This window comes from Parus major, chromosome 3, assembly GCF_001522545.3.
Source record: "Parus major isolate Abel chromosome 3, Parus_major1.1, whole genome shotgun sequence".
NCBI lineage: Eukaryota > Metazoa > Chordata > Aves > Passeriformes > Paridae > Parus > Parus major.
Genome location: NC_031770.1, coordinates 15,770,801 through 15,782,668, shown reverse-complemented (window position 1 = coordinate 15,782,668; position 11,868 = coordinate 15,770,801). Strand labels below are relative to the sequence as shown.

General features: G+C 41.2%; 1 protein-coding gene across 2 annotated transcripts in view; it reads left to right on the top strand.

The window, feature by feature from the left end:
* Positions 1–11,868, top strand: part of XDH (xanthine dehydrogenase) — a 47,995-nt gene that overhangs the window by 25,819 nt on the left and 10,308 nt on the right. For both annotated transcript variants that reach the window (XM_015620835.2, XM_015620836.3), the window contains 10 exons: positions 467–636; positions 3,037–3,160; positions 3,555–3,674; positions 5,207–5,303; positions 6,314–6,438; positions 7,132–7,265; positions 8,690–8,777; positions 9,407–9,493; positions 10,918–11,109; positions 11,587–11,732. In XM_015620835.2, coding sequence (XP_015476321.1) covers positions 467–636; positions 3,037–3,160; positions 3,555–3,674; positions 5,207–5,303; positions 6,314–6,438; positions 7,132–7,265; positions 8,690–8,777; positions 9,407–9,493; positions 10,918–11,109; positions 11,587–11,732 — 1,283 coding nt within the window. The remainder of the gene's footprint in view (positions 1–466; positions 637–3,036; positions 3,161–3,554; positions 3,675–5,206; positions 5,304–6,313; positions 6,439–7,131; positions 7,266–8,689; positions 8,778–9,406; positions 9,494–10,917; positions 11,110–11,586; positions 11,733–11,868) is intronic.

The window sequence follows — 11,868 nt, the reverse complement described above, 5'->3', positions numbered from 1 at the left end:
TATTGCCCAAGACTTGCTGAGAGCTTTATAAAAATCACTTTTCCTCCTGTAGCCAGCTCTGTATCCAAACTGAAATTCCCCTTCTGCTTTCCCCAGTTATAGCCTGCCTCTCTTGGCATCTCTCAGGCTTCACAGTTGGGGTATATCTTCTTTCCTGTTTGTCTGTAAGTAACCCATTCTCTTCAGCTTTGAGAGTAGAGTCCAGTTTCAGAATTTGAACCTTCTTATGTGAGATGTGAAATCAAACCCTTCCCTTCCATAGCAATTTCAAAACCCGAACTCCTTTCACTTCTTTCCCTACAGGTCCTCTCTGTGTAGCCACATCTTGTGGCATCTTATTTACTTTCCTTTCACACAGGATTGAGCCCCCATCCCATTCCCCATTCACTAGAATGTATCAGAATGCCTTTTGTTCTCCCATCAATGTTTCCATCCCCTCAGTAGTCAGCCATGTGTTTTACTCCAGGAAGTGCCCAAGGGGCAGGCAGTGGAAGATATGGTGGGCAGGCCTCTGGTGCATGTTTCAGCATCCAAACAAGCCAGTGGAGAAGCTGTGTACTGTGATGACATCCCTCACTACGAGAACGAGCTGTACCTAACGCTGGTGACCAGCACTAAGGCCCACGCTAAGATCCTGTAAGTGATGCTTCTGAGTTGCAAATGTTGGAAGCATCTGGTGCCTGGTGGCTTAGAAAACATCAATCTGTCAGGGTGTGGGTAAGGGAAAGGGTTTTGCTTAGGTGGGAACTCCAGTTCCCTGCACATTGTTACATGGAGGCGAGCTATGTGTGACAGCTGCCTTGTAAGTCTGCGTCAGTGGGAATGTGAGGGAACCAACACCAAACTTTGGGCTTTGCTGAAGTACAAAAGCCCTCAGCGTAGGCCAAACTTTTTGCATTTCCCATCTCTTATATTAAGGCATGCATCTCTTATAAAAAGAAGCAGGGTAGGAGAGCACCACAGAGGTTGAGGTGTCATTTTAATCACTAACTGGAGGGCGCAGCTTGAAGATTCTCCTTCCTGCCTGAAAAACTAGGTTGTAAGATGCAGTTCTAACAGCTTTCCTGCTGGTGATTCAGCTGTGTGCACTGGGTTTTGCCTTGCACAGTGCTTGCCTGCACTGGCTGTGATCAAGCCCTCTGCACAAAAGTCATTTGTAAATTGGCTTCTGCTATGAGGTGTAGCCCTCTGTGCTTGGCTGTAGCAAGATGGACGGATCAGTATTTGGAAGTGCGGCTGTCCCAGAAAACACCTTGTCCACCCAGGGCATGACTGGTACCTAATTTATAACAAGAGTGAATAACCAACTCCTAAAGGCCAATCCTGGCAGGTAATGCCATCTACATTCTCATATGAATTTTAATGCTGTCATATTGCAGGACTGGCTGCTCCCACAAACCCTAATTTTGTTTATATGGTGATGGCTCTGCAGGCTGTCATCTGCCCTCAGCTGCTTTGATGTGTCATCCTCAACAGCCTTGCAGTGTGCTGTTCATTCCTTAGGCAATACTTCCTGCCTAGTTAGGCTTCCTGTCCAGAGCTTTTCCTTTGTGGCATGGGCAGCATGGTGGTCATGGATGCACAGATATAGTAGTTGACTCCCAGGTTATGAAAGAAACTGCTGTCATCATAGCTAATTTTCAGGTGTTGCAATGTGCAATGCAGACACTTAAGTGTTGTTACTACCACCAGGGCAGATGGGAAGATAGAGAAGGCATCACATCCATGCTTGTGACCACAATGTGCAGTGTTTGCTGGACGTTGCTGTACACTCTTGCTGTATTCTCTTGCATTTATATTGTGTACACATATTTCAGGCAGGGAACCTGTAACATTCTGTGGAGGAAGTAGTAGGATATTTAATTAGGGACAAAAGTATCTCAACCTATGATTTTGGCAGTCAAAATATTGACTCTGAAAACTTCTGCTTCAACCAAGTCAGATTTTGAGCACCAAGTGTAAATCAGACACCATCTGCCTCTGCATTTGTAACTAAAGGAAAGTGTTAGGGGGTTGTTTCTGAGCTGCTGCTGCAGAAACACAGCAAAGAGAACTTTCCCAAGAAAAATAGCATTTTGAGTTCCTGCTGTCTAAGGGTTCATGTGGGAAAGTTCATTCATACATTTAATGTCTTTTTTAAAAAGTCTGTGGCTCACTGGGATGTATTAACAGCTGCTTTCAGACACAGTTTATATCAAAGTTTCAGGAATCTAAACAAGTTGCTGAAAAAATTGCAGCAATTTACAGAAGGCAATAAATCATTCAGTCAGCAAAATCAAAGCCACAGCTCTTCTATTCACAACTGTTTCTCTGTAAAGCCAATGTAGAGAATATTGCAAAAGGAAGCTGAAAGTATTTTTTGATATATTTTTACTAATTTCTCTCCATATAAAAATTAAATTATGTTGTCCTTTTTTAGTTATTTTGTCACTGAGTTTCAAATCTATATATAGCCAAGAATTTTGATTAGATCCCTTTTTTGCTGATTGCCAAAGAAAACTTTTCATGAAGGTTTTTGTCTGTTTGAGCATTGCTTCTTTTACATCTTCTTAAAAACCCTGAAACTTCCTTTTGATTGATCCTCAATAATTTCTCCCTGACTCAACCACGGCAGATGATACATGTCTGCACTAAAATTTCATATTTATCCATAGACAGGGAATTCTTGCCTTCCTGACAAGAATAATGGCAGCTAAGAAGACAGTGGAGGCACACCATCACTAACACCAACTTGTCATCAAAGAATCTTTAGTACATGTGGCAATTGGATCAAGTTCAGATATGCCTTAGGGAAAAGATGTATGACATAGTCCAAAGAAGCAGGCTGGTGATCAGTTTGACAGTCAGGATTAACATTTTCATATAGATCCCAAATAATTTTAGTCTCATATGTTATGCCTTCTGTCACAGTCTCACATGATATTCACATGGCATAGCCAAACTTGAGGAAATCAGGCCTGAATTTGTATTGGACTCTCATAATCGGTTTCACAAAGAAGAAATGAGAAACAACACTGTCTCTCCTTCTTTCCTTAGTTCTGTAGATACATCTGAAGCTCAGAGTGTTCCTGGGTTTGTGTGTTTCGTCTCTGCCAAGGATGTTCCTGGCAGCAATGTCACTGGCATCGCTAATGATGAGACTGTCTTTGCTAAGGATGTGGTACGTAGCTAAAAACAGCCTTTTTCAATCATGCTGCTCAGGAGATAACATTTTCATACTGTCCAGTCAAGTCCTCTACCATATGCAGAGAGAATTCTAACTGCACTGGGGTCCACAGAAATCTTGGTGCCAAATTCAATAAGGCCCAAGTCCTTCTGCCCTGTGCCTCTCCTCAGTGTTATCTCCATGATTCTTCTCTATGCTGCAGCCACTGGGGACAGGCTTACTCACTCAGTTGCTGTCCAAATTTGCTTGTGATTATTTTCCCAGGGCTGATATTTAATAGACTGCTCTGAACAAACTGCATAAAAAGAATAGATAAAGAGAATTATCATGAGTCTCTTGTCACTGCACACACGCCCCAAATGATGGTGGGTTCCAATCTTGCCTGTAGGTCACCTGTGTGGGTCATATCATCGGTGCAGTCCTTGCAGACACACAGGAACATTCCAGGAGAGCAGCTAAAGCTGTGAAGATTAAGTATGAAGAACTTAAACCTATTGTCACAATTCAGGTAAGATGGCTCAGTTCTGCATATACAGTTGGCTTGGGACCCCTTGATGTCTAGTTCTGTTCTCACAAGTGTGGTTACTTAACCCCACATTGTGTTTGTGGGTGCAACAGGACATGGATAGAAGGAATAATTTGTGAATTTAAATATAAAGAAGGTACATCTTTGGTGCCCTACTGATTTAGAGTATGTTAACTTTTTCTATGCTATTTAAAGCTGAAACAAATAAACCAAGCTCAAGGAGACAATATTGTGCTCAACAGAAATTTGTTTAAATAAACAAGGTTACTGTGACTTACATTCTTAGCCACAGGGGCTTACTTTTAATATTCTCTGGTGTGACCCTGCTGCCTTCATTGGTTTCTATTCCCTGTTCATTCTCTCATTTATAACAAGCAATAATAAGGTGTGAAAATGTCTTGTCTAGCTCTGTCAATGCACTGCTTCTCTGAGATTTCTGCAGACCATTTGTCTAGTTTCTAAGCTGATGAAATTAATTTTTGGGAGTTCATTCCCTGCTGTGAACTGTATGGACACAGTCTTCAAGTGGCTTTTCTCAAAGCTGAAGAAATTCATGTCAACAATGCGTGATCATTTCATGCTTTTTTATTTTTTTAACTAGAAAATCCGTTGACAAGATTTCCTTATGAGACAGTAAAAGCAAATGGTAATATCTACACAGCATTTATTTCTAGAAATGAGAAAGAAAAATGGATTAAGCCCTTTTTAGTGGAGAAATTAGAACCATAGGAGTCTAATGAAATGTTATTAATAGTCAGTATGTCATACCATGTAGTTCATAATGTGAATTGTATTCAAGCAAATAGATTCTGTGCACTGTCTTGTACAGACATTGGTACTGCTATCTGAGGACAGAGATTTTGGGTTGTTTGTGTGATTTGTGGATTAACAAACAATGTGTGAGACCTTTGCCTTTTCTGAGGTTTCTAGTTCTTTATTCAACCAGGGAACATGAGAGTGGAGCCAAAAACGTGCTGGTTTGTTTTGTTTTGCTGTTTGATATTCAGTGGAGTTTTTTCTTTATGGAAAGCTTCAGTTTTGTCAAAAGGAAAATGCCTTTGTTAAACTTCCCTTAGAAAGATGATTGTATATTAGATCAGAAGTGAACTACTTCTGTACTTCTTATCTGAGAGATTTTGTTTTCTCCTTCTCACTCTCTTTTTTTATTTAATATTTTAATTTTTTTTTCTTCCACCTTCTGGGCTACAGACAAGAGTTAATATAAGTTGTAAATTATAGCTCTGGTGGTTACAGGCCTTGAGGTTCTGGGTCCACAATGTAAAATGAGTCACAAGGAGTACCTTAAGTTTGTCCAATTATGGTGTTGGTTGTGAAATTGCTTTGTTGCCAAAAATGATTTTGTACTGCTTTTAGTCAAGTATTTTGGCCACTGCCATAGAAAGTGTCTGGTAGGTTCTTGTGCTTTTTATCTTGGATATTTCTTCTTCAGTTAGAGGAAGGTTTGATTTCATTCCACTTACACAAAAATGTCGTTGTGTCATTCTGTTTCCTAGGAAGCTATTGAGAAACAATCTTTCTTTAAGGATATAAAGAGGATTAATAAGGGAGATGTGAAGAAAGGATTTGAAGAATCTGATCACATTTTGGAAGGTGAGGATAAGCATTAATAAGTCTTTTAAAATAGTATAGTTTGTGTCAAAAGAAGTCAAGCTGCCAGCCTCCTTTTTATGCATATGATAGTGAGAGTAAGGCTTGCAGGTCTAAATTAATTTAATACAAAGTTTCAGACTGGTAAACAAATTTTATTGTTTCAAACAGACCTGAAAGCTCCCAGCTGTGCCCCCATAAAACACTCTTTTTTCAGTGAAAGGACACATTTTTCTTGAGAAAATATTCTACAGTGTGTTTTTTTTTTTTTTTTCTTTCCTGAAATTTTTCCCTGTCCAGACATATTCTGGTCTAAATCTTATAGACAGTCTATTTCCTTTAAACTGATTATGGCTGTATCTTAGGCAAGTGGGACACAAAGAATAGATCAGGGCCATGACTGAGAAAGGAGGTTGTTTCTGACATTTGTGTGTAGCATGACTGGAAATTGTACCCTCAGCACTGCCAGGTAAGATGTCCTGGGAAAGAGCCACATGCAGTGATAGAGAGTTGATTACCAGTTGATCATCTTGAGGCATTTCGGGTTTTTATTTTTGTTCTCCTATTTCAAAGTCTGTAACCTTGTGTTTTATCTACTCAGCTTGACTATACTTGATGTATTTTTATTATTTTCTCAGTGGTGTTATTGAGGCAGTCTTAAAAGGCACCAAGTACTGCATCTCAAGAGATGCTGGATCAATGGCATGGTATGCAGGCTTACTTTTGAAATGCCAGCCACTTGTGTTTTATAATTAAGATTTCTGGAAAGTGGAAAGAAGACATGTCTGGATTTTTTCATTGTGTTTTGTTGTTTTGTTTTATTTTTTGTTGGTTTTTAAACATTGAACCAGAAGTGTCAATTTTAGAACTAGTGATATCCGGTGCTGGGCTAAGCAAAGGGTTGTCACTTAAAACACATACAAAAGGCAGTAGATTTAAGTCTACATGTGATGGGAGACACCTTATAACACCAGGGACATCCTTCTTATGGGACATTTCTTTACATTTTCTAGGGGAGATGTACCTTGGTGGTCAGGAACATTTCTACCTGGAAACTCACTGTACTCTGGCTGTGCCAAAGGGAGAAGATGGTGAGATGGAACTCTTTGTGTCGACCCAAAACCCAATGAAGACACAGGTACTTCTCATTAACCTGGTGCCTAAAAGGCATTTGTTTCTGTTTCAGACTAGATGAATGGTTGTTTTGTAGTTGCTCTTATTTTATTCTTCAGTTAAGAAAACACAAAGACTTAGAGTTGGGCATGGGATCTAAAGTCCTTATCCATCTTGTTGGAGTCCTGAATCTCCTTCCAGGTGACAGAGATATTTCTGTTGGCAATGCATCTTTGTTTAGAAGGATCACATGCTTAGCCCTTTCTGGAGAGGGTCCCAGCTGCCCAGGAGACATGATGCTTGAATGACACATCAGAAAGAGAGGTGGTGAAACCACTGCCTGTGCACCAACTCTCCCATTCCATGACATGGGTTAGCAGAACCATGGGGTGTCCTTGGCCTGTTTACTGGCTCACCAAGACTGTCCAAAGGTCTCTGAATGCAGTGAGGGTGGTATGGGATGTCAAACCCTGTGCTGAATGAGACCTGTGTCTTGGTGACCTCATCTCATGTCAGTCTTTTCCTGAATCTGGCCCTTTTTGCTGCAGCACTTTTGTGTCTTTTCCCTTCAGAGATCAAATGCTGGGCTTATTGGCTCCCATTGCATCAAATCCAATATTTGCATTGTTGAAATGGTTTCAGGGAGCCAATGTGTTGGCATCTAATTCTTAACACCAGCTAAGCTCCCTACATGTCCTGCTGTTTTGTTTTTCTTCAGGAGTTTGCTGCTAATGCTCTGGGAGTGCCTTCAAATCGGGTTGTGGTTCGAGTGAAAAGAATGGGAGGAGGATTTGGAGGAAAAGAGACTAGGAGTACTATTTTGACATCTGTAGTGGCTGTTGCAGCCTTCAAGTAAGTTTGGGTGTGGGGAAAGGAATTTTTTCCCTCACACTGTCCTAGCCTGCCTCTTTCTGGAGCACCATTTGCAGTGGAGCACTTTCAATACCCTACACGTCTTCTTACTGCACAGGCAAGTTCAGGATTTCCCAATGGAGGTGTCTGATGGATTCTTAGCTGATAGGAGGGATTTAACCTGCCCAGAGGGCCTAAGTTTATGCTGGAATGCCAACTTTTAATAAGGGGGGGAAACCTCCTTATTCTTTACTCCTTTGGTGCTCTCTGAAAACTCTTGTATCTCAAATTATTTGCCTGTCCCCCTCATTTCACCCCAAACCATTTCAAAATCCAGCACCAGCCATGTTTATTTTTTTGTTTAACAGAGGTATGAGAATCTCTTCCTTCTTCAACACTCTACCACACCAGTCTTGCATCATTATTTGTCTGCTCTTCTGCAAACTCCCTCTTTGGATTTTTCCCTCGGAATGGTGGCAGGCCTTGGAACCCACACTTTTCAAACCCCTAAAAGCTTACAGAATGAAGCTAGGTTGCAACTATTGGTGAAGAGTAGATTGGAAATGTGCTCCTGGTTTCTGGAGTTTTGCTATGGGCTCATGTTTAACTGTGCAGGTTTTGGATGAACATGGCCTCTGAACATGTTCCATGCCCTTCCCAGTACTGCCCTTGCTGGCAGAGGGATTTTGCAACACAGCAGCAGTTTGCTACAATACCTTTGGACAAGAACAGCCAAAATGAAACTCTGTTTTTAAATTTACTTTATTTTTTTTCTCTTCTGAGCAAACAACCTGCTCTCTCTATTTAATCAGTAATACATTTGCATTCTTTTCTTCTCTTTATCTCTGCCAGCCAAACCACTGTTTGACATCCTGGAGGTTACAAAATACATCTATGACATTCACTAGATACTTGTTCAACCTGAAGACAGGCACTTGAAAGGCAAAAATTGTTAGAAAATTAAGAGCAACTCCAACTCTCCCCCTTGTTTTCCTCCTTGGTAATAAACAAGCAAATAAAAAGCAAGTTCAAATTGAAGGCTAGTTAGTACTTTACTTTGCATTATTATCTAATTCCTATGGCATTGTCTCTTTCAAAGCCAAAAGAGTGCCTTGAGAGACAGTCTGGAAAACAGTGATTGCTCAGTTATTAGCATCTATATCTATAAGAAATTATCATTTTTTAATATAAGAGTGTTTGCAAGAGTTTTCACAAACAGGTCCCAACTCTGGAGATGTTTATTTATTTTTTTTTTTACTCAGTCTTGCAATTTTATTAAGAGTAATATATATAAACCAAGCAGTTTACCCTTAACTGTCCACTGCCACTCTGGAAAGACAAAAAGTCTTGTTCTGCAGAAACATTTTGTTTTGTATTGCATTGTGCATTTCAGGCTTTGCCTAAAAAGCTGTGTTCTTTAACAGAACTGGCCGTGCAGTGAGGTGCATGCTGGATCGAGATGAAGACATGCTGATAAGTGGTGGGAGGCATCCCTTCCTGGGGAGGTACAAGGTATGCACACACATGAGAAGAATCCATGTGGTCTCAGTGTTGTCCCCTGAGACATCAGAGAGCAAGCAGTAAGATATTGTGAAAAAACACTGCTATGGTCATTTCACTGCTGATCTTCCCCACTGCAAATGGGCCAGATGGGCTGTAGCATTTTTCCTGTTAAAGTGCTGCAGAAGTTATTTTGGCTTGGATGGTTCCCTTCTTGTGACCTCAGCATAAAACTGTCTTCTTTGCAACCAAGACTTTGCCCCTGCTGACAATCACATTGCTTTTAGAGGTTCACCTATTCCTTTAAAGCATCCTTTACATAGCAATATGTTTTGTTAACTTCCTTTCTGCTTCAATCCCCCTCCAACTGTTGCTGCTTTTGAAAGCAAAAACCTGTTAAGGAAACTGTGGCTGTGATAAGCAGCCAGCACTTAATTTAGATGAGTTGTCAGGAACAAGACTGACACATGCACAAACCCTTTACTGGGAAACTCCCTCAGCTGCTGGCTGTGCCTGCCCTATGCTGCACTGGGGACAGTCAGCCCTCTCTGCCTCTGTGAAATCCATTCAGGTTTTGGAGGCAAGTACATGCCAGAACATTCTGTAGAAAACTATTTACTGAGGAGACACTCTCTTGACAGGTTGGTTTCATGAAGAATGGAAAAGTCAAGAGTCTGGAGGTGTCATACTACAGCAATGGGGGCAACTCTGTAGACCTCTCTCACGGTGTAAGTAATTCTGATGGCTCATTAAGTGGATGGTGTATTTCTATGCAACCTTCTGCTCTGCCTTCAGAGAGCTGTTGCTTACAGTATTGCTTGCACATGCAGCTCTTTGACATGACTGAGAACAGATTTTGAAGGGCTTTTGGAGCTTCTACAAATGCTCTGTGAGCCAGTTGACCTTGCCTTGCCACATAATTCTTATGGTTGCTGTAATAACTCAGATTGAGTGAAGGAGTCAAGAATGTTTGCTTTGCATTACAGAGGGCTGTGATGGAAAAGTTGTTGCACAATGCAAGATGACTGATAGATCCCCAGCGCTGGGGAAAGATAGTTCCTTGGAAAAAGAAGCATCCCAGCCAATAGCTTGATCAGGACAGGGTACCTTAATCAACGAGTTTGTAAAGAACTGGCTAAAGCCAACACTGTGTTCACAAGCAGTGAGGACAAAAAATGGGCCCAAGTTCTGAGTTTGTCTCCAAGAAGTTTTGTACTGATGAGTAAAAAACTCCTTTTGTGTCATGTGAATGACCAACTCAATAGCCTAGTGTCACTCAGGTTTATTCTAGCTCAATTTCTCCAGTCCACTGAGTCTCTGATAGTTTTCTGCAAAAATGGATCCTTTTCAATAGGAAAGAACTGCAAGAGCTCTCTACCAGAACCACATTTGATGCTGGCAATGTGGCTGGTGCTGGGCAGAACAGAACGACAGGCAAGTGTCTTTGCATAAGCTGAGGGCCTGGCTGAGGACACATCTATATAATTGTCTTTTTGACTGTGTCTGAATTGGGGAAATTGCAAAGTGCTCTGTGTAGAAATAAGGTTGAGTTGTGTGTAATGTCCTCTCTGTGCTGCTGCTGGAAGAGAAGTCTGGAAGCACAAGCCAGAAAGAAGCTCTGGCTCTTTCTCGATGTAGACAATAAGAGGACAAAGATCTCAAATTTTGTAGTTTAGTAGTTACTGAAAATCTTTATTTCTTACATTTGCCCTTATTGCCATAGCCCACTGCTGAGTCACTTGGTATCAGCAAGACTCCTTTCCCAGTAACAGATTACTCAATATAATGAGAATGCTGTTTCTTCCAGACAGGTAATAGCATTCACTAACAGTTTGACTCAGCATGAGCCCAGGGCCAAAAAAGGGCTTTGGAGCTCAATCTGTCCCAGAGCCCTAAGTGTCAACAGAGAAGTGTGGTTATTGTCTTGTCCTTCAGGAGGACACTGCTTGAGATTCCACTGCACGTGGGAGGCAGTTCTGGCTGCACTTCAGTGCTCATCCAGCTGTGTTGACTGCAGCACTGCAGGGTGCAAGAGAAAGTGCTGATTGTTGTAAATTAGCTTCAGAACTTCCAGGCTAGTTTTGGCACTGGTGAGAAGTCTGATATCCAGTTCATGTAAAATGTGTCCACTTCAATTCCTTTTCTTCACCAGGTAATGGACAGAGCCCTGTTACACTTGGATAACTCCTACAACATCCCCAATGTCAGCAGCGTGGGCATCGTTTGCAAGACCAACTTGCCTTCCAACACAGCCTTCCGTGGTTTTGGAGGGCCCCAGGGAATGATGATTGCTGAGTGCTGGATGAGTGACCTTGCTCGGAAGTGTGGTCTCCCACCTGAGGAGGTACAGACCCACTGACACCTTCCAGGGTGGTGCTGCCTTTGAACAAGCTCTGAGAACTGCATCAGCCACACAAAACTTAAGCATAAAAACTTTTGCTTCATTTTTGCGGAGTTCCTAGCAGGATCTCAAACTTGTGTGACAGATACATTCTGCATTGGATTATCTTCTGTTTAGTTAAATTTCTTGGCAGCCTCAATTTTGTAACATCTGTTTTAAAGATAGATAATGAAAAGAAGTCACTAGGTATCTTAATCTTACTGACAACATGGTTTATGTCCCAATCTCTGAAAATTTCCAGCCTTAATGTCTTAGTTCATGTTTTAACATAAACAGATATATAATTGTTAATTGTTTTGTTCCTTGGCTCTTTGTAGAAAGAGCAAAAGAGTAAAATCAGGAACCAATGCACTTTAGATCTCATTCCTCCTTGTCCAAAGCATTTAACTTGGCCTGTCCTTTCTATGTCTCTTTGGGAAGGTACGGAAACTCAATCTCTACCAGGAAGGAGACACAACTCATTTTAACCAAAAGCTGGAGGGATTTACTCTACGAAGATGCTGGGATGAATGTTTGTCCAGCTCCAGCTATCATGCCAGGAAGAAACTGATTGAAGAATTCAACAAGTAGGTGTTCTGGAGCTGTCTTGTGCACTGGGTGCACCTGTTGCCTACTAACTTCTGGAGTTCTCTTAGCAACTCAAGTGATGTGAAGTCACACCTTATATTTGCAGACTGACTTCTAAATATTTCTCTTTTTGAA